A 23,482-nucleotide genomic window follows, 5' to 3' on the forward strand; every position below is an offset into this window, starting at 1 on the left:
AGTCCTGTCACTTAGCAAATGACTGATGTATTTGATGGCTCCTTTTTTGGATGTTGTTGGTGTCCTTTGTCGATTGTCCAGTGTCCCACCAAAGTATTTGAAACTTCAACTGTTTGGTTATTGATGTGAATGGGATGCTGAGGTGAGGGGGGATTCTCACACAGGTAACACTATTTGCAAAGCACTTAGCACCTGCATGATTTATTTTTTGTTTGCTAACCCTGTCACTGGACACTGGCCCTTGTGGCCCAACAAATAGCCTGGTCCACCAAGACTCTTCCTTGTGCTCCTGATTTGCAACTACAGGCCTACCTGTGAAGAACTTTGTCAACAGTGCAGTATTAAGAACTCCCTGTTAGTACTCATGGGTTAACATAGACATCTGCAGTGCATGAAGTCACCACATACTCGGGACAAAAGTAATAATTACTATATCTTTACGTGAGTACTCAGCACTCATGGCTGGCACAACACCCATTTTTAAGTTTGTCCTTCATTTTGAGCTCAAATACACACCTCTCAAGATTTGCATTTGACATAGTTGTGATGTTATCCACAGACAAAGATAGTAGTCAAACTGCTTCTGTGATAGTTCCGACTACAATAAGTGTCCATTAACTAATACAGATACACATACACATACACAGACACAGATCTGCTTGTCGCAGGTGGTAAAAATGATAGGCTGTAAACAAAAAATTTATTTTACACCACTGAAACTTGTCTGCTGTCTAAAGGAACAACAGTTTTGGGTTTCACAAACTGTTATCTGTTTGTTCAGTATTATCTTGCTGGTCAATAAACATCTTTACTTGCTACCAGCTGCATTCTTAGGTGCTCAGATCATAGCTGGATTTACTATTAGGTAGGATTCCAGCACTTTATCAACCAGTAAGGAAACTGACGTCTAATACATGATGAATGAGTGGACTACACTCATTAAAATTGACATAATGCTAACATACTGACTCCTCACCCCACTCGGGTTTTTAGAATAAATGTCATCGTCTGCATTGGCAAACAATACTGAAATATTTTGAGGTACACTGGACCTGTTGCCATGGTGAATTATAGTCTTTGTGGTATTCCACAAGTATTCATTCAAGTTTTGTTGATGATGAACTTTATTAATTCAAAATGCATACACTTAACCTCGGCCTGAACAAAGAAACACTTGATTAAACTAATTCTGGATAATTTGTCTGGAACTGAAAAAGTCTGGTTTCCCCATCTCTGGGTTCAGGTTTAAACTCGGAGTTAGTTAAAACTGCAAAAGACATGAAATGTCAAGCTCTTAAAACAACAGAGTTGAGGATTTATTTTGTGTTGCTGTGAGAATTTTAAAAATTGCTAATTACATGTTAAATATAGTACAACCGGAACAGCAGTGTTCAGGTGGGAGAACAACAACACAGTTTCCTACAGCTCTCTGTGAGCCTCAACCAACTGCACATGAAGAACATACATTTTTTATCTCATTAATGTGACATGTATTGGGAGAAAGAGAAACACTAACGTCAGTCTCTGTCAGCCCTTACGACTATGAGGGTGGAGTGATTATATTCATTGTGCTCAGGATAAAAACAGGTTCTACAGGAAACTGTCGACTGCCAGTCTGAAGCACTAACACACGCACATACACTCACACATGACAGACAACAAACACAGACAGATACAGCAGCTGAAACATCCAGTAATGTTTACTGAGCAACTAATCTCCCCTGAGGGACAATCAAAACACACCCTGACCGTCATGCTAAAGTTATGTGCTCATGTGATTTTTAATTTGATGTACTTACTTTCCCACAGGATCATTCAAATTTCATCACATCCCACCAAAAAAGAGAAGAAAAAAAAAATCACATCACACATACACATCATTTGGGGTCACCATTATTTACCCATTGTAATTAACATATTGATGACCTGTCAGGTTACCCACCTTTGTCTGAACTCAGGTTGTCGGGTTGCTTTATTTTAACCTTTATTTAGTCAGGGTCCACTTCTGAGTCAATATGTTCTTTTTGAGGAGCCCCCAGCACCACATCTACAAAGTTTATTTTCAAAATTAACTATTGGGAGGGGTTCAGTTCAAGCTCAGACAGAAGAGAACAAACCCTGGAAGAGCAGGTAATGGTTACTTGTGATGCTAAGGGCTTGAATCAGCCAAAAGTTCAGTGTTGGGGCAGTTGGTAAGCAACCGTGGCCCCAAGTCATGCCCCACTGGCCCTTTTGCCGTTATTGGTGGCAGTCAGGCTGATTAAGCTGATTGAGATGTGGAATCTGTGGCAGAGCCTAATACTGGAACTATTTCCACTAAAGTGTCCTGTGGAATGAGTGGAACATACAGTATACTACTTTGTCACAAAGACATTAATAAAGTTTGGTTCAAATCTGATTTTATTAAGAATTGTCCTCTAAAAAATTAACCAAATCTAAAGGGTCAAATATATTAATACACCAAATTAAATGACTAATTTTGCCAACGTAGAAGGCTGTGTCAAATTTCTGCAAATTTACATTTGTAACATGGCCTCCTATCTACTTCTGAGTGATTAGGACTGTTAAAAGCTGATTACTTTTGTGGGCTCATTTTAAAAGGACTTGTTTGATACACCCATTAGACTCAAAAACACTACAATAGGAGAGTCTGGGGAGCTCTGCATTGATCTGAAAGAAATGGTCGATTGAAACAACTCAGGAAAGTCACTTGGCCCATTTCAACAGGTCCCTAGATCACCTTGGCAAACCAGTTTGTTGTACAAGTACAAAGTACATGGCACAGAAGTAGGTGTTCCTCTCATTCCATGATCATTCCATCATGTTCTTTACAAGTGTATACAAACATTTGACAAACTTTGCATTCAAGGACAGCATGATCCAGTGTGGCATCAAAAACTACATCTCCAAAAATTAGAGTTGAAGATATAACTCATAATGTTTGTCCCATGGACTGTAGATTTAACAAAAAAAACTTTAAAAGAATGGGCTCTCTATTTCCTTTATTGAGAACAGACAAGAAGGGAGGGAAGTCTTATCTTAAGTATATTTATTGTCATTTTGAATGGCTGATATGAATGTCAATAAATTGTATATTCCATCTCAAAAAGCACATTACATAACACACAACCTAAGGATGTATTACTGTATACTAAACATGATCCTGTCATATTGATGATTAAGACAGGTAAAGAAAGAAAAGACAAAAGTACAAAAAAAGAATTAAAAAAATATTCATATTTCCCGGCATTTTAAAATAAAAATAAAATATGTATTGTATTGCTGTACTGTAGTGCTTCATGTTCAAGTGCATAGCAGTAGAGATGTAGGGCTGTGAAAAGTCAATAGATACATTAGGTGAGCTGGTATCAGATGCTCAGCTGCCATTGTTGTTATTCCATTTTACTGATTCTTTTTAACTTATTTTCTCCTTCCTTGTTCGGTAGTAATGACCACGTATTGTAATGTTGCCTCGCTGCCCAGACGTTTTTGAGGGCACTGTTGAAAGGCTGTGTGGGATTAACAAACTTCGGGAGAGAATTGTATTGTTAAATTTAAAGAAAGGAGTACGGGGAACTTGTCTATCCAAAAGCTGCCCTGCATTACTTGAGTCCCACAAGCATCCCATCACCTCCTGAAGCAAGCCAGAGGAATAGTCTTATTGGCATTACTGAAAAGGTTCTCTGTCGTTGTGACTATCTTTCATTCAGTGAATTTCTCTGGTCTCCTCCACCACCACCTTGCTGTAGGTGGGTGTTGTGCCCAAAGTAGTTGTAGAAGCACCCAATAAGCTGCTCTGAGAGGCAACAGATGTGCCGCCCTTGCAGTAGTGGATTCTTTGAGAGCCAGAGCTATCACTCCTCCTCAAAAGGGAGGTCTGGCTCCCCTTTAGCCCTTTGATTGACCCTGCAGGGACCTTTCCCTCCATGACCATCATTGTCTGGGAGCCAGAGAGGTTCCCAGTGTGGATCAGATTGGCACCACCCCCCTGGATCCCACTCTTTTCTACCATCATAATGTTGGGACCCTGGGCTTGCCCGGTGGACATCACTGGCTGTCCCTGAACAACCATGCCTTGGACAGGACCACTCTGAGTGCTGTTAACCAGTACCATGCCCTGCAGGTTGGTGGCTGGTGCCTCAGCCAGCAGCATGGTGTTCTGAACCTGAGGCTGGACTACGTAGTGCATTGGCTGCATTACAGGGGTGGTGGTGTAGTAGACAGGCTGCTGCTGCTGCAGCAGGAGCATCTGGCCTTGATTTACCATCCCTTGCTTTGCTATGGTTGTCCCTTGTCTCATTGTAGCTGTGTTTCCCTTCACCACCTGAGAACTCTCAGATGTCTCCCTGACCACATTCTGAACTGTTTTGGGGATGGCTGGCTGCAGCTGGGGTGGAGGGGGGAGCTGCTGGGTAGTCACCACACGTGATACTGAGCTCTCAGTATTAACAGAGGGAGTGGGTAGTGGAGTGAACACTTGTTTGACTTCTGTTGAGATCTTTTTTCCGCCACACACCTCAGCCAGGGTCTTGAACTTTGGCCCAAGGTCATCGAGGAACTGCAGGTCGGTGTCAGACTCCAGGAGGCTGCAGCAGCCCACTGAGCCAGCAGAAGAGCTCTGACCCTCAAAGTCATAGACCAACAGACTGTCCTTTACTCCTTGGTTCTCACTGCCACTTTTTGCTTTCTGTTGAAAAAGCAAAGGAAATCATCTCTGAGGTTAGCTTTTTGAGCACAGACTTTCAAAAAACTACAATTTCATTATTATTCTGTAGAAATACCAAAGGCCTTTGTATGTTCACATACTGTAACCTCACAAACTTGTGTCTTTCATCAAATGTGCATTTGAAGTAGTTAGCAGAAAGAGCTCTTTAAAAAAGGTTCTCAGATGTAAAGGCCAAACTATGTTTTCTTTAACTAGTAGGACATTCAAAATGTTTTTGAATTTGTAGTGGAGCTTGTGCCAGCTATACCTTTTTTTTATCCAGTTTGATTTGTTTTCTGTGAAAGCCTTGAGAGGAAAGTGTGGAAACAAGATCTTGATCTAGTTTTAGACTTTAGAAAGATTGTCCTAGGCCTTTTCCCAACATTTGAAAATTATCAACATAAAATGTGTCAAGGGTGACAAAAGCCTACTTTGGGTTACTGAAGACAACTTGTAGAAATACTAAAATGAATCATCACCTGGGAATAGTACTGTCTCAGGAAGTGGTCTGGCAGAGCCATGCCGTCATAAATTCCTCCACCTCCTCCTGATTCTTTTGTCTCAAACTCAGAGTAGAAGCCACTGCCGCTCCTCTGGTTCATCCTCCCCATTGTCCCTTCTCTGTGGACACTTGAAAAACCGTCCAGGTAGAACGCCCCATTCATCCCATCCATGGTAGTGACTGATTTCTGGTAATCAAAAGCTGCCATGGGCGCCATTGCTGAAGTTTTGTTAGCCATGCCCATCTCGACCATCTGTCCATCCATTTGTGTTGGCATGGTCATTAGCGGCACCTCCTATCATGGGCCAGTGATCAAAATGTTAGAGCAGAGTACACAGTTATTCTGCTGCCTAGCAGTCAAACATCACTTCATGCAGCTTTCAAACAGACATCATCTCAATAGTAGGTGACCAGTATGTATGGAAACATTCCTATCCCCAACAGTGGTGTGATGTGTTTTACAGGTAAATTTGTTAGTCTTACCGTATTCTCTCCCTGGCCCTCAGTGTGGTAGTTAATGAGGTGTGATTTGGTGTCAAAAGGCAACTCAGTAAAGTTCCCTGGCAGTCCCGCAGCCCCGCCACAATTACAGAAGAGCAGCAACAGAGGAATGACTGTAATAACGACAACAATCAAGTTTTAGTTTAAAGCTGTAGTCTGTAATTATCTTTTGTCTGGGGGTCCACCCAGTGGCCATAATTTGATTTGCAAGAATCCACTGCTCCTGGATCAGCACAACCAATCAGAGCCAAGGGGAGTGTCTAAGAAGTGTCTATCGTGCATGTGCATACGCTGATTGCAGCCTCCCTCCCTCACGCAGTGCTACACAGTAGTGTCCCTCCCCCATGTAGGTGTAGTGCCTGCTCATACCTGGTCAGATACGTTCAAGCTCAAACTCAAACTGTAAACAATGGCCGAGATGTAACAGCAGAAAAATGCCCCACCATTGCCCACGTCAAAGAGAAGAAATAAGACAACTGACGTAGAAAAGCAGTGTAAAAACAAAGAAATGCACTTAAGACACTACACAGGCGCCGTTAACTACGCTGGCAGTTGAAATGTAAAATCATGGAGATCAGCTCCCTTTGCGCATTTCCTGCATGATGGTAAATATTGCATGGTTAGTGACCATCGGTTGTACACTACTTTTTGAAAAATAAATAATTTTTTTTGCTAGTGAACCATTTCAGAGCACCTTGTACATATCATCGTGACATGCTGCTTTCTGTGGCAACATGGCTGATCCTTGACACACATATTTTGAAATAAAATAAACACCAAATAAATAAACTTATTAAGTCAACAACTATTACCACGTTGAAATCATAGAAGTACTACTTAAGTTTATTTGAATTTTGAAGACCAGTATTGTGAGGATGTTATAGGGCTGTAACTGATTCAGGACTTTTTCAGTCAATTTCGATTTCGATGTTGAGTGAAAAGACCAGATTATTCGTCATTATTTTCAGTTCAGCACCACACTAAACTCCTATTACGAGTATGCTTTAGCCGTTGGCTGTAAGACCTGTTTTAATACCTTTCTTCCTCATCTGTGATGTGAATACATCAGATTTTCACACAGTTAAAGAAAGTAAAACTGTGCGTCCTGCTCATGGTTCAGTTATAGAACCTCAGCGATGCAGCAGAGTATTGCCATGAATTTTCGCCTTGACCTTTAGGCCAATATTTCATAATATATACCTTGTCAAATTCCCAATTTCGTTTGCTACAAATTTTATTTCTTTTTTTCAACAATATCTTTGTTGGATTTTTTACATAACAACCCTAGAGCTGAAAGAAGGGACAATGTACAACAAAATATCAAAAAAGTACCATGTCAGCCCATCCCACCCTCCCTTCCTCCCACTTAACCCACCCCTACCGGTCCGACCATACATTCCTACCGAGTGTGTACCAAGTGAAATGAGTAAGAATACATAAATACAAGCCTTCAGCATATCATAAAACAGACAAACAAAAACAAAAATCACCTAGAACAAACTGTTGCAGAGAGAGATAAATAGCAGGGAGAGGTAGAAAAGGAAATTACAACAACAAAAAATAAAGCTGGAAACAGCACCAAATATTGAGTAAGCATGTTTAACAATCACATCACATTGTTTAAATATAAAAGAATTACTGTATCGTGGACTCCGTGTTCACATATTTTAGAAAACCACCCCAAATCTCATGAAACTCTCCAGGTTTACCCTTCAAATTATACATAATCTTTTCACTTGGTATGCATGATGCTAGTTCATTCATCCATCTAGCAAATGTAGGTGGTGATACATCTTTCCAATGCATAGCTATACATTTGTTTGCTGTAATAAGGGCAATTCTTATAAATCTGAGTTGTTTTTTATTAACTTTCATCATGGATGTGTCACCCAGGAGAATTACTCTTGGCTCTGCGGGAATGGTTAGTCCTGTAATATCATTAAGCACTTTAAGTATAGACACCCAATATGGATTAAGACAAGGGCAGGTCCAAAACATATGTACCAATGTTCCTATTCCCAATTTGCATCTTGGGCAAAACTGGGAGTACTGAGACTTTATTTTATGTAATCTGTCAGGGATATAGTATGTTCTATGAATAAGATTGTATTGTGTAATTTTGTGTCTAGAGTTAAAAGAAAAGGACTGACTACTAGTACACAATGATTCCCAATCCTCTACTTCAAAATTACACTCCAAGTCCTCCTCCCATTTACATTTCACTCTTAGCTTTTCCCAACCTATAATCTGAGAAATTCCTGAGTACAAATAGGATATAAACCCCCTCAGTCCCTGTTTACTACGCACAAGTTTATCTAGAGGCTGCTCTTTTAATGGTTGAAGACGGCCACCTTGTTCGGAGGTAACAAAGTGCCTAACCTGGAGGTATTTGAAGAAATGGGTGTGGGGTAGTCCATACTGATATGAGAGCTCTCTAAAAGTCTGAAGGGTTCCATCTTTAAACAAATTCCCAAAAGTTGTAATACCTTTTGTAACCCATAGGTTTGTAATACCAATCTCTAAGGGCTTTAGGTAAAGAGGGATTAAAGTGGAAAGGGGATTTATTGTAAATAGTTTGAATACAGCCCGTTTTCTTTCGAATTTGCTGCCAGGTCTTATAAGTATGGACAATAACTGGGTTTGCTGTTGCAAACAAAAGAGAGCTAAGTGAGCTGATATATGGAACTGATTCCAACTTCAACTCTGTTAAGTGGTTCTGTTCAATTTGTTTCCACTTAGGTGAATGGACTTGCTCTATTTGCCAGACCCATATTGCTCTAATTTGTGCTGCCCAATAGAAACGCTCAAAATTGGGGACTTTCAGTCCACCTTTTTCTAGAGGGTTTTGCAATATTGTCATCTTTATCCTGGGTGGTTTGTTTCTCCATATAAACTGTGTGATGTAAAGGTTGAGTTGTTTAAAAAATTGCTTCGGGACAGGAATTGGTAACATCTGGAAAAGATATAAGTATTTCGGTAAAACCTTCATTTTTATGCAATTAATACGCCCGATTAAAGACAAAGGTAACTCATTCCATCTCTTACAGTCCTCTTTTGTCTTTTTTAGTAATGGTGTATAGTTAAGGGAGAATGAATTGGGCTCTTCATTTGGAATTTTAAGTCTACAAATGTTATTTCTGACCTGTAAGAGAGAGAGATGCTAAGCATTCAAAAGTGTGACTTAATTGACTGTACATTTCTCAATATAATTAAAGGGAAAGTTGGATCAAATTATGTTACAGTATCTAAATCACTTCACAGGTTTGCTAAAATTTTCACAAATGTCCTGTTCAGGGTTGCCTTTACTGTAAGATTGAACTCATTTTACCATGCATTTATTGAAAACAACTGAATGAAAATTCTTAAAAACACGTAATACGACTAATTAAATTCCCTCTTTTTTTACCTATTATATAAACCAATAGTTTTCAGAGGTTTGCATTCATGACTAAAAGACAAATGACACGTTTCTACTCAATTTACCCTTACTGTAATCATACTGTCCACACTGTTGAAAAAAAAATTAGGAGCATCAAATTATACTTACACAGTATGAGCAGCAGCCCTAGTAGTAGCAGTCCAATGCCTGCAGGTCCTAACTCTGAGTCTTTCTTGATGGTGCCTCGTTCTCCGCATGGTTCTTCTGCATTTCTAGTTGCATCCTTACAGTTACAAATCCTGATGTCCACTTTTTGTGGTTTTGGACAGGAATGTCCTTGCATATCTTTCACCAAAAATTCCACTTCATAGATACCAGGCCACATGGGCTCCTTGGCCCTCAGGATAGCTGCAGTTTCTGCCAGCAACAAGGAAAACACATGCTTTATTCGAACGTTCACTGAACTAAAATACAGTCTCAGTATTCAATTTTTGCTTTCCCATAGTCCACTAGAGGTAATATTTCTAAGGCCTTACCCTGGTATTTGTGTAAATTCTATCTACATTTATCTCACATAGCTTTTAAATAACAGGCAGTTTTCTCCTCACCACTGTATTGCTCCACTTGCCATTTGCCCTTAGTGCCCTCTGGGACAATGGCAAACTCAAAAGGTGCTCCATTAGGGAAACTATCCTCATCTTTTGCCTTCACAATAACAGACTCATCCGTAGTACACATAGATTGGAGGTCACTGGTGAGGGTGGGGCAGTGGTCATTAAAATCTTCCACCTGGATGGCTATGGTGCCAGTGGCTGTTTTAGCTGGCATGTCTGTGTAGGAAAAACAAAAATAGGATCAGATCATTCAGCATTTCCTTTCTTGCAATTTCCATTCTTCTGGGACAAGTTCAGAGACAAGCATGTAACTCCCCCTGCTGGACAACAGGTGTACACTGTTTGTTTTGTTAGTAGTGAGACTTTATGGCGCTCTCAGATTGAATGTGAGGCAAATTTTCTCATTCATTTGTGTTTTTTTGACTGGTTCATTCACCACAAACAGCCATTGTATGGACTGTACCGATGTTATCAGTAGCTAGGTAGTAGCCTATTTCACTAGATTTACAGTGCGTTCTTGTTATAGCAAACTTAATTCAGTTCAGTTTTCCTCTTGTCTCAGTTCATTGATAAAGTGGAGTGATTAAGCCTTAACATAGGCATAACTTTCTTCATTTCACATTACTTTGTGCTGCTTAAAGCAAATTTGCATTTCCATTTAGTGTCTATTCTTTACAATGATGCCCCATTTTACATGACTTATTTTGACCTAATATCAACATACAGAAAAAGGTTTTCATCTATGCTCCTGAGTAATAATATTTTGTTAATCTAATGACTCTATGGCCTTTCCCTTAGCGCTATTCTCAGAGCAGCTTTACAGTTTACTTCCACTATTTGCAAGGCTGTAAGATGAGCTAACTTTGTCAGTGTTTGTGTCATCTATCACTTTCATATTGTGAATTATGTAAGGTAAACACAGTGGCTTGTAGAGGTCTCCAGCAAGAGTTAACATTTTGAGCTTGCGTTTTAGTATATTTACTAATTACTACTAGTATATTTGTAACTACTACACAAAGATTACTAATCTGAAATGTAAAACAGCTAGAGCTGGAGCAGAAGCACAGGTGAACAGTGTACCTTCTGTAATGCACAGTACTTGAGCATAATAGGTCCCATTGTCGAGGAATGCAGATTCTCTGTCAGGCTTCTTGTTTAGTTTGATCTCAGCTGTCTTTGGATCGATGGTAAGCCAGTTGTCAGGGTCTGAGCCCTTGGCATACCTGCAGCAGAAATAATCGGTGACAGTTATTATTGCAAATAATACAATTAAGCTGACAATGTATTTTTATCTACAGAGGCTTTCGTGTCTGTGTGTGTGTGTGTGTGTGTGTGTGTGTTTGTGTGTTTGTGGGTTGTTTGAGTATGCACTGACCTGACATTCTCAGCTGGCTTCCCAGTGTCTACATCTGTTGCTGGGTAGTGATAAACCTTACTCAAGTCCGTGTTTTCCTCTGAGATGGGAATAGATTTGACTTTGGGGACAAAAGCTGGCCCCTCCGGCTGATTCTTGACATTGATTTTGATTGGATAGGTTTTGAATTTGTTCCCACTTAGTAATCCACCAGCTCCCGCGCCAGTGGCACCACCTGTCCCAGATCCACCATGTGGTGGAGCCTTGTTTTTCACAACCAGTCCTAGTTCAAGGGCCTTTACATCCTCATAATCCACAGCCTGTGAAATGACACACAGAAGCACATTGAATGTCAGGAACTGACATACCTACCCCGTCTCTATCATGCTTGTCAGTAAGGAAACATAAAGAAGAAGGAAGTCACTGAATCTTGCTTTGGTGCCAGACTTTGGTGAAAGCTGCACTGAAGTCTATGGGAGATGCGTGGAGAAATACACTTAAAGCCAACTACATTGTATGACTTCTGGTGAAGAAATGCCTCGAGAAAATAAAGATATATATGTCAGAGAGTAGGTTAACGGCAGATTTTTGCCCCAAATGACTGACAGGGCTAATAATATCGCAACCAAACGGGCAGGTCTGACCAACTGATGAGACTGCGATTACACTGTGCACAGAATATTTCCCATTTAAATTAAATGATGAACAACATGCAGATTTTTAAACTACTTTCTGAAGTTTATCTTTGAGTTTCTGGAGGCATTCCTTTATCAGGAGTCATACAACATAGATGTTAGATTTTAGTGTGTTTCTTCATGCATCTCCCATAGACTTCAACACAGCTCTCACTACAGCACCACAGCACCCCAGCACCAACGCAAGATTCCTTCTTTTTTAGGTTCCTTGCTTTTATCAAAAATGCATACCAGTTGGTTTTGCGGTTGAGCCTCACTGTTTGGTCTGTAAACATGAGTTCTTTTTGTGAGTTACTCCTTATTTTTTCAAGTGTAGTTTCTAGTCATGATCTACTCCTTTCATGATGAACAAATTATTCTTTAAATTATTTGTCTATGAAGCATGATCACTGCATTTACCACAACAGACTGGGAGACCAACATATACATATACTTCTTCTACATTAAAAGTTAAACACTGAAACATGGTTGTGTTGCTCGTTACCTTGTTGAGCATTAGGATGCCCTCATTGGTGTTGGGGTCTGTTTTAATGCTGAAGTACCCTGCCTCGTTGCCTTTGACAATGTCAAACACAGCCTCCCAGTTGTCTGTTCCCTTCAAGTCGAGGTCCTCTGCTTTGATCTTCATCACCTCAACATTTTGTGTGTTTTCCTCAATGATGCCCTCATACTGCAAGTTGGAATAATAAGATGACAGTAACAGGATTAATTTTTGCATATTTTGTTTTCTGTGTCTTCAACGTTATGTGTAAGTTGTGACATGAGCACATTTTTAAATTGTATTTTTTATCATCAACAAAAAAATGTAAACCGTGCAACTCTAAAACTCTCATTGAAACACATTTCTGCTTTCACCAATATGAGAAAAAAAAATACCTCATCTTTTTCCAGAGTGGGAGGGTTGTCATTTACATCAAGGACCTTAATCACAACAGTGCCGGTTCCTGTTTTTCCCCCTGGTTTGCCATTTAAGTCACAACCAATCACTGTCAGAGTGTACTTATCAGCTTTCTGAAATTCGGAAACATTAAAAAATTAAGTATACAATTCAAAGATGAAGTATAATAAATGTCTGCTGTCTGGGTGCCACATGGAAAAGGCAAAGCAGCAACATATACGATTCAAAGCCACTGAACAAATGTCTAAGCCACAGTCAATCAGAGTTACAGCAGGGACTTTGCTGTACATTTCAGACAAAAAAGAAATCCTAAAATGATTGAAATGATACAATATTACATGTGATAAGACATCCTATGGGGAAGGTCATGACAATGGCTAAATATTTTGTGACTAATGACTTAATTTTGTGGTCAAGCAATTTCAGTGCTTAGTTTGTGTGTGGTTGAGGGACAGAGAGAGAGAGACGGTGGCTGAGCTGACAGCAGCGGGTGTTGGCGATCGGAGCAGAGGAAAAGTCTGGCAGAGAAGTCTAGTCTAGTGGCAATAAATGTACTGCACAGGTTAGAGTTTGACCATAAATAAACTCTGCAGCTTCTCACTACTCACTTTCCATGCTAAAATTCATGGTACTGCTATCTACAGTATGTTAATCATGTTGATCTTGCTAGAATGACAGTCTGGTTGCAATGGTTATTGCTTATGTCTGACCATTAACCATGCCCCCATTGACTGTTTGCAAAAGGACCGTTAACCATTAAAAATAATTAACACTTACCGGGTTTAAACCCTGTTCGCAGCCTGTATTACTCTAACACACAACTCCAAATTAGTTAGGGATATTGGGATATACGTGCATAAAAGCACATGTGCAATCAAGTAAAACACTAAAATATCCAAATATCCCTAACTAATTTTGTGTAGTATGCCTTTTTTACACCAAAAGTGTGAAGCAGTTTCACGTGCCAGTAAACCCACTTAAAAAGGCACTGACCTCCCTTCCGATTGCCTTTTTTTTTTTTTTAATGTTTCCTTGTATTTCATGTTTGTCATCATTTTGGTGATGATAAGGAAACACAGAGTACAGTAGAGTCCCGCAGTAATGATCATAACTGAGCTGCGGAACTCTACTGCACTCTGTAATCGACTCACAGGGCTTCCCCACAACAAGGAATGCTTCTCCGGTGGTGAGATTTGTTTATTTGTTTGTTTATATATTATATTGTGTATTCTATTATAGGTATTTATTAATCAGTAATAAATATAAAATTCTTGATCCACAAACATCTTTGTAGTCTGCACGCTCAGGAAATCTATTTAAAGTATAAGGTCTCACACAGAGACACTGCATGAAATAAAGGCCTGTGCATTTCACATTCAGTCTAGGTTTGCCACGACTGGTGCATTATAGAGGCTGCACAGATTTTATGATGCCCTGGACATCACTGTCAAAACAACACTACATTGAGAGTAAAAAAAAAAAGGTTAAAATGGAAAATCATTCACTTCTTAGTACAGCATATATTCAAACACTCAGTTATTCTATGTATAGTGGTAATAGCAACGAGTTTACATCAGATACCTCGCTGGATTTAAGTATATGCCCTCAAAAACAAATAAGAAAAAGAAAACACTGTTTGTGTAGTCCTTTCCTCTCTGTCCAGGCTGGATTTTTTGACGAAGACTCTCCCATCCTTGGTAATGTAGAACATGTCATCAGCTGGACTCTGCTTTATGATAGTATAAGCAATCAAAGAGTTCTCATTCCCTGGTTCATCTTTATCAGTTGCAGTTATATTCATAACTGAAGTACCTGTAAATAACAGCAGTAAACGAAATCAGTCTTTAAACTAAATAGTTAATCTAGATGCCTCCTACTATCATCAGTCTGATTCAAGCATACTGAGGTATTAGATTTCATCTTGCCTGATATACTAGTTCAGAGGCAACAGAAGCTCCGAAAACAGTTTAACATTTATGTTGATACTGTATGATGACTTAACCCATGGTTGAAAAACACCATTGTTTACTAGAGCTGCCTAGTATTGTGTTGGTGCCATATTAACCTCAAATCGGGTCAGTTTTAACACAGTGTTTTTAATGTGTAGCAACTACACTTAATAAAAAGAGAAACAAAATAGAAAATATTGCATAAATAAAACCACAGCGTTTTTGTTTTTTTATTAACGCAGCTATTACAGCTATTATAACGCAAAATTACCATGTCATTACATACCGGATAGACATATGTGAGAGTTGGACATAAAAGCAGAAACACTTACCTCGGTCACTCAGCTCATACACCTCGGCAGATTTGGTCGTTTCAAACTCTGGAGCGTTGTCATTCTCATCTAAAACCTTGATTCGTATGTCAATTCTTTTCTCTACTTCCTTGCCAGAAGATTTCCTAGCAATACCTGAAAGCTGAAAAAAGAAAATCAAAAGTTGTTGTTATCTGTCTCAGCGGGTACATCTACATCGTAGGCTTTGGCAGTGTAGCAAATAGCTGCCAAATGCCTCAATATTAAATAGAAAATGAAGCAATTATTGAAATACAGCAAGGGGAAAGTGACACCAAAGTCAAAAAGTAAATTATAATTTGACAGAATCTGTCATGTGTCACTCACGTTGTAAACACTAATGAACTCCCTGTCAAGAACTCTGGTCACACGAATTTTTCCAGATTTAGAGTCCACCACAAACACATTGTAGGGTTCCCTGCTGGCACCAATGCCTTCTAGGGAGTACTCGATGTCTTCCTGGCTTTCAAAGTCTGATCGAATCTGAATCACAAAGCAAAGATCATAATTAACATAAAAAATTAAAGGGAATTTCCACTGGAAAAAAAAAATAATAATGACAAAAAACATACTGTACATTGTACTGTTCTGGTGGTCCCCTTTGGTGACTTCTTTGTCTAATTTTGTATTTCACTCAAACATTGCTCTTAAGTTTATCAAAATTGAGTTGGCAAAAATGATAAGATGATTTATTTTTTATAAAAGGTTGTTACATCTATAGTTTAAAAACCCTTCACTATGATTGATGCATGAGCTGTTGTGAGCTTTGTTTTACTGTCTTCTGTAATTATGTTATAATGATAATGACCCTTATTTAAATAAACAAAAAGACATGTGATCTTTCTATACGTAAATAGATTATTATGTTGTATTAGTGGGGAGTAAGAGTAACTTCAGGTGTTGCTGGCACTACATAAAGGGCTGTAGCCTTGCGTAATGGCTAAGCCACATGATACAAACGCTGCTAGGGTGTTGCTAGAGGACATTGCCATGCGCAATTTAGGCTGTAGCAAGTTTTCAGGGACTGTACTGATGTTCTGGGCCATGACAATAACCGGTCATCACGCAGAGATAGTGCGGGCATCCTCTCTCCTCTTACAGTAGCTCACATATGTCAATGCTTGTAATCAGACCACATTTTAACTCCTCCGAAGTCTGTGGCTCTGAACTTGTGGCATTCAGTGCTTCTATCCTTTTCTACCATTTCATTAGCTTCATTTTGTTGCTAAAGCCAGAACTGAAGCCAACAAATAATACTCTGTTTCATCTGTCAGTTTGACCAATCATTACTTCAAGTTAACGGTCCGTAAAATTACACTTCCTATTCTTCAACTGTTTCTTTGCTTCTAACATTCTCCTTAACACTTGACTAAGTTCTGGTCCATTATATGAAAACCAGGTAATTAAGGGTGTGTTTAGAGCCATTTAAAGTGAATGTGGGGATGATCAGACAGCTCATGCACATGCATTCATTTAAATTTTTTATGGGTAAAAAAATTACAGTTAACATACAGTAACATATGTTTAGCCATTTTGTTTCACTCTTTAAATTGAAGGTCAGCCTATCCACCTTATTCCTGACTTCGCGATTTTACCCATGGTTCATAGCAGTAGTCGATTTTGCTCTTCCAGTTGAACTGGTTGAACTCTGTGTTTACATTAGCATAGCTGTCATGCTCGCTCTAAAAACCGGCGCACAAAGAAAGCAACAAAATTGATGGAGATGGATACACAGTACGGATGTTTTAATAAGTTGTGAGGACAGTTCTCACAGTGCCTCACTCGTCAGTCCTCACGGAGTGGGCAGATGACATGAAGCATTAGCCCGACGTTAGCTACATCGACATAGTTAATTATCTCATATTTTCTGATGGTGTTGATGGCAGAGAATTACGCATTTACAAAAGCACAGAGGCATACAACTACCTGCACAGTAACAAAATAGGGAAAGTACTGTTTAAGAAACACAGCAAGTTTATATTTCTGAAGGCAGTAGCACCCAGCCACAGCGTCAATCAAGCTAAACATACAGCGTGGATAATGCTGAAGGAAAGTGGAGTCGTGGAGACAGGCGGCTGCTCGTGCATTGCCAGGTTAGGGAAGTCATGTAGTCATGCAGCAGCTATTCTGTGGAAGACATTCATAATCCCAAATATTTATTTTAGTCTCAAAGCCGCGAGCCAAGCTAGTCTCCGTTTCTCCTTCTGTGGCATGGCGTGTAGGGCGCAGGGCATGAAATATGCATGCCAAAGTTATTTTCAGGCCTTAATAACACAATATGTAGATTAATTAATGTAAAATTAATAAACTAAGTGTTTATAGAAAGCTAACTACTTAGCTGTGTATCCTGTGTAGCTGTGAGTGATATGCAATTGCCATTTCTTTTGTGTCAATGTTTGTCAATATAAGTTTATTCACATTATCATTATACTGAGGTTTAGAAGACATGCAATTCAGCTGCAATTCTTAAAAAGCAATAAAACACTGGTTTAATAGTAGGCTATTTATTGGAGGGCAAGTGCAAACTAGAAATACAGGCTCCACATCTAAACATGTGATAAAACCAAGAATTGACTACTGAGACTGTAAGTAGGAACAGCAATGTTTAATACAGCAAAGTCACAGCAAACTCAATATCTGGAAGAGGCTGAAGATTTGTGGCAAGATAACTAGCCAACACAGACAGCTTTCATATTATTCTTAACTCTCATTAACAAGCAGTTAGCTTAACAAACACAAATGGGCGCTCTTCTGAAATATGACTCACATTTAAGCATGTTGAATAAGTGGAAGGCGACTTGTTAGCCCCTAAAAGGAAGTTATGTTAATGGGTGTATAACTCAGTTCTCGATGAGGCAGCGGGTTCTCTCTCTGTCTCTCTCTCCTCTGTGAGAGACAGAGCGCAGCCACAACGGGCTTTATAGGCTCAACACACACACAACACCATATTATGAGGAAATGTGCATGGTAAATAACCGTGGCGTTTTTATACCGCCATTTTTTTACATCTCTATGCACAACAGGAATTTATTCATTCATTAAAAAAACACACAAAAAGGGCATTTTTTAATATGAGGCAAAAAGGGCAGGGACTCGAGCACAACTTGGGCCTTATGTGTGCACGTGCCTGCTGCTGAGCAATAGTGGCAACTCTGTGGCACAGTCTAGGGTGATGGGTGTACCAATATTGTAATGACTAGGTACAGTCAAGAAAGATTATGTGACAATGAACCCCATTTAAAGCCAACTAAATAAGGAGGTAATAGGTTGGATGCAAGTTACAGTATAGTAACTTGTATAGAAAAGTATAGAAAAATAATATAGTCTCTTTAACCTGAGGTTTGAAAGTTATTAAATTGTTCTATTCTATTTAGCTTTTATCATCATTGTTATCTATTATTATATCTTAGTAATTTTACCTTTAATGCCAAATCTTAACAACAACAACAACAAGACTACTCACCCAAGGTTACAGTCAACAGTGAAAATTTTGCAGTACATAGAAGAGGCTTATTTTCTGAACTACTGGAGCAAAAATCTGTCGGTTTACGCCGATGGTTTTGGTCGGAATGAATGGTTAGAATAAAAGTGAATCAGTAATCAGTGACTCACCTTACTAATAGATTCCTTATGAGTGTGGTCTACATTTTCCTCCAGTGGCACTGGAGGGAGAATCCATTCTCTTCTTTTTCTTACCACATTTACCCCCGAGTTGGCCTTTACCACAGCAACGACCAGCAGCTGTAATACAGTAGATTAATTACTTCACAAACCTTAACTGATAGCCAAACATGTAAAGTCAGCTGCTTATCATAATTGTTGTCATAAGAATAGGTCCCTAGTGCAGAAAACAACTGTACTACAATGTACAAGGATCTATAAAAGGGCCTTCATGTTTCTTTCTTATATCAGTGATTTTTAATGAATCGTTTAATACTAACAATGGCAGACACAGCATGATTTAATCATACTTTTCAACTAGTAATAAAACAATACATAACATTGTACTTTTAGGGGGAATCTGTTAAAGATAAGGCTAAATTGTTTGCACATGGAAAAGAAACCCAGTGTTGGTCACAAGGATTTGGTCTAATTTTCAGAAGACCCATAATAAATCTACTGTTGAGCCAAACTTCATGAATGCTTTTGTTACAAAGTAGTTTGTGTTCCTCTCTTTTCCAAGCTTTAGAATTCATTGGAATTGGAACATGTTGTTTACAAGTGTATGTCCAGGTACATTATATTTGTCGACTTATTTTAGCATTTTATACTTACACAATTCTACAAGGTGTAAATGATGACACCCCTTTTATCAAAAGATGAGCTGTCTTTGTGATCAGTCCTCATCTCCCAGCCACTGTACAAAACACTTTATTGTGAATAAATATCTTGATTTCGGTCAGCAACTAACAAAGAATGAGTGTACAGCAAGGGTCCAGTATGCCTGTTGCTGGGATGCTGCAGTCATGTTGTTTGTGATGTATGTCATTTTGTGAGTCACTGTTAATCTAGCTTTTAGTTGTTAAGGTTTGAAAATGTGTTGGAATAATGGTGATCCATTAAGTCAGTAGATTGTGCTTGGAGTTTATGTCTTATGAAAATAAACTGTTTATAAGTTTTTTAACATTTTCTGGCAAGTTATCTATTTCTGGTGTTCATGGCATAATGTTTTTTGTTTTGGTTTGTTTTATTAACCTATTAATACATGTGTTATTACTTTGGCTTTTAATATGCACAAACCTTTCCATGGCCTCCTGTCAGGCTTGTAATATTGCACACGGTAAACTGTACAAATCAGTCAGAGAGAGGTTTAAGTAATTGATAGTGGAAGAGGTTAATATTGTTTTTAGTGGAGAAGGTAACACATTGGGTCATTAAAGCACAGACACTCAAGTATACTGCAGTTCATTCCGGCTTCAGTGGGGAGAGATATCTTATAGTTAAATGAAGGTTGTCCTATGAAGCGTAGATCTTCACATGCAGTGGTTAAGACTATGTTGTAAAAATGCCAACTTTTAAGCTATTAAAGTACTGTAATAATGATAGAACAATTAAACAGTCCAGACTATTTAAAATAAACTAATACGTATGGACACAGGAATGGATCAAAGTCTTACAAATTATGAGTACTTGAAAACGTGCTTTATACAGTTCACTTCAATATACTGCACTTGAGGATTTTGTCATTTTCACTGATCAACAAATGAGTATACAATTTAAAAGAAAATGTGGATTCTGAATCCGTGGCCACTTCTGCATTTTGCCAACTCGCTTGCTGTATAGGTGTAGATAAATTGTTTTGAAATAAAAAAAAAAAAAAGAAATCACTGACAAAACACTTAATTTTGGGTGGTAATGTGTTACCTGAGATTATTGTTATATTACCAAAATCCCACTGGAAAGGCATTACATTACACCATTACTGCAAAAAGTGATATATTTCTATATTTCTAATATGTAGGCTGTTACCCCAAAACAGATGGAAATGTTTTAAAGAAAAAATGTGTATGTATTATATCCATTATAAACACATTCTTCATTTCGTAATGACATCATGATTTAATATGAAGTAAATGTCACAAGCATAATTTATGTGCTCAGTATGATTAAAAATATGTGAAGTTATCCAATTTCTAGTGTATGAGCTTTGCCATATAAAGACACTGATGATGAGAAATGTATGGAGCCCCAGACATAACATGGTCAAAAAAAATATTAAATTGTGGCCTCAATATAGCTTTAACGTGCGCACAAAATACTAATTTGTGGCCACAAAATACTAATTCGTGGCCACGAAATAAGTATAATGTGCATACGTAATACTAATTCGTGGCCACGAAATATTAATTCGTGGCCACGAAGTAGGTTTAATGTGCGCACGAAATACAAATTAATAATATTAATATAATTCCTGGACAGCTTGGTAAGCAAATCGAGTGCACCTTCTCTACAAACGGCAACAGCCTACGTGATGTCCTTAAGGTGAGTGTCTGTAGTGTTCTTTGGACATTTGTCCTTCAATAAAATCACAGACGATTAAAAGTTCACTATCTTATAGGCCTACTTAAGGCACTGCCTAAATGCGGGATAAAAAGATATTGACTAGAACAGAATAAGAAAAGACACTCACCTTAAATGTCTTTTCTGTTGGTGGAGCTGGACTCTTTCGTCCCCCTCGCCATCAGACTGTATAACAGCTCTCAGTAAAGGCAGGGAGGACAATAGATAATAGACAATGGACAATTTCTACCTCTATTTGAACATCCATTTGCACTGTTTCACTTTCATTTGCACTGCCAACCATTTTGCACTGTATACTGCAGCTACTGTTCATATCTATCTATCTATAAAGATATATACATATATAATACTTTATATTTTATCTTTTATTCTATTATTAATTCTATTCTTAAGGTTAGGGTTTTTTTAATTTTAGTTTAATGTATATCTAATGTATGTTTTGTATTTTGTATGCTACTAGACACTTGAATTTCCCTCGGGATAAATAAAACATCTATCTATCTATCTATCTGTCTATCTGTCTGTCTGTCTGTCTATATCTATCTATTATGTAGGCTATTGTGGTTTCTAGAGAAGGTGCGCTCGATTTGTAAACCCAGTTGTCCAGGAATTATATTAATATCATTAATTAGAATATCGTGCGCACATTATGCCTACTTCGTGGCCACGAAATACTAAATTGTACCCACAATTTTTTTTTTTTTTTTTTGACCATGTCATGTCTGGGGCTCCATAGAAATGTACCAGGTTGCTGGATGAAAAATGATGTCTGTCTGACAGCACAGCACAGCACAGCTGCCATGACAGCCAGGTATTTGTTAGTGTCAACAGGAACAAGATGCCTATTTCAGGAAGTCATGTTCTGTATAGGACAGGTAATCTGGTTGAAAACATACTGGAGTACTTGTCACTGTTGTTGAAACAAACCATCTTCCATCATACAGGAAGCTTACAGGAACTCCAGACGAGTTTTCCAGCTCAGGCCATACATTTACGCGAATTTTTAAAAACAATTCATATTTACGGAGGTTAAAATTCAGACAGCCATAGATTTTGAATAGTTTATCCAACAGCATTGAGTTAAGATGGAAGATTAAAAAAAATAATAATAATAAAAAAAAAAAAAAACTTATTTCACTCACCGAAAACAATAACGACACGAACAAGGGTGGAGAAACCCGAAACATGACTGAAGAATAGCCCCGGGATGTGGAACAAGTGAAGTCGAAGAGTCCTGAATTATTCCTGGCGAGCTCCGAGCAGACTGTGAGCTGATAGAGGTGAGGTGACGAGGGATGAAGGAGGAGGTGTGCTCCACACCAAGCACTCCCACAAGATAAGTACCAAGTGGCGTATGTCGGTGTGAGAGGCGGGATTGGGGGGGCTAACAACAAGCTGCCGCTGAGCTACTTCTGTAGTACTAGATACTATCCTTAACAAAATAAGAGTAACACATCATGCTGCATTAATAATAGCTGTTTTCATTGTTGTCCCCGTGAGACAAATACGTAACCCGAGGTTGGTAACGGTGCCACTAATCGAGATTTATTAAAATAATTAACTACATTTCTGTTGGACAAGTCAGCTCTTGTATGGCATGCAGACTGGTCAATGAGCAGATGCTCCAGAGGTAGGCCAATTGTGACAAAGGACATGTGATGTACGTCCTACATCCGCATCTCCAAGTGATCGTGAAATGTAAAAAGCAAACGCACACAAACCCAATAGGTATGGGCGGCTAAGGTGATCATGATGATTTTGCTAATTCGCTCTTATGGGGGATTTTTCAGATTTCATTCTGCTACTGCTTCAGCATAAGTTCAGCTACAATAAATCAAAATGTACAGCTTTTTAAACCCATGCAGCCTATTACCTATCTGTTTTTCTGCTTTTTCAGGTTTTTAAAATGAGCTTCTACTACTACTACAACTACTACTACGACATATAATAATAATAATAATAATAATAATAATGATACTTATTATTGTTATTATTATTATTGTTATTATTATTATTACAATTATTATTATCATCATTATTGTCATAATAATAATCCACGCACTACTTTGACTACTTCTACTACTACATGAGGGTTTCTCAGCTGTGTTGTGCGTTGCATGATGTTTTATGCATTTCAGGCAATCATTTTACTGTATATTCAGCAATTTTTCAAAATCATTCAGCTTTCAGCATTCACAGTGTATTTCCAAAGGAAATTCACATTTTACACAATAAAGCTGTCATTACTGCGGGTGCTATTTTTTCTCAAAGGCTTCTGTGTTCTTACCTAGAATTTTTGTGTATTTGTATAACTTGTATTTGTCATGTATGCACAGTGATGGGCAACTTACATTTAAATCCAAAGTCATCATTCATTTCAAAGTAACATATTAGATCATAATTTCTGTTTGTGTACAGTTATATATTAGTTATTACCCTACTTTTTAGTAACTTTCAACAAAATGCCCAAATAAACTATATGGAACATATAAACAGCCTGGATCTTTAATAGAT

The 23,482-nt window shown here is 38.4% G+C and overlaps 2 protein-coding genes across 2 annotated transcripts in view; both read right to left on the reverse strand.

The window, feature by feature from the left end:
* LOC115591598 (desmoglein-2-like) overlaps positions 1-478 on the reverse strand; it is a 31,206-nt gene extending 30,728 nt beyond the window's left edge. The window contains exon 1 of the mRNA XM_030433734.1: positions 442-478. Coding sequence (XP_030289594.1) covers positions 442-478 — 37 coding nt within the window. The remainder of the gene's footprint in view (positions 1-441) is intronic.
* Positions 479-1,682: 1,204 nt separating this feature from the next.
* Positions 1,683-22,251, reverse strand: LOC115592030 (desmoglein-2-like). Its single transcript, XM_030434517.1, has 14 exons — positions 22,111-22,251; positions 18,560-18,688; positions 15,275-15,430; positions 14,930-15,071; positions 14,300-14,460; positions 12,627-12,761; positions 12,235-12,420; positions 11,077-11,375; positions 10,782-10,924; positions 9,696-9,917; positions 9,256-9,504; positions 5,691-5,821; positions 5,185-5,502; positions 1,683-4,687 (listed from the first exon to the last, which is right to left on the reverse strand). Exons 1-14 carry the CDS (start codon positions 22,153-22,155, stop codon positions 3,707-3,709), a joined length of 3,297 nt encoding a protein of 1,098 aa, XP_030290377.1. The 5' UTR covers positions 22,156-22,251; the 3' UTR covers positions 1,683-3,706.
* Between the last annotated feature and the right edge of the window lie 1,231 nt (positions 22,252-23,482).

The sequence above is a fragment of the Sparus aurata genome, chromosome 11 (assembly GCF_900880675.1).
Source record: "Sparus aurata chromosome 11, fSpaAur1.1, whole genome shotgun sequence".
NCBI classification, from domain to species: Eukaryota; Metazoa; Chordata; class Actinopteri; order Spariformes; family Sparidae; genus Sparus; species Sparus aurata.

Bases quoted from the DNA above. Each gene is read 5' to 3' on its own strand.
- LOC115592030 (XM_030434517.1), bottom strand. From the start codon at position 22,155: ATGTTTCGGGTTTCTCCACCCTTGTTCGTGTCGTTATTGTTTTCG. The intron at 11,376-12,234 runs GTAACGAGCAAC...GTCATTTCACAG, and splicing joins GCATCCTAATGCTCAACAAG to GCTGTGGATTATGAGGATGT. The intron at 5,822-9,255 runs GTAAGTATAATT...TCGTTATTACAG, and splicing joins AGGGCTGCTGCTCATACTGT to TCATTCCTCTGTTGCTGCTC.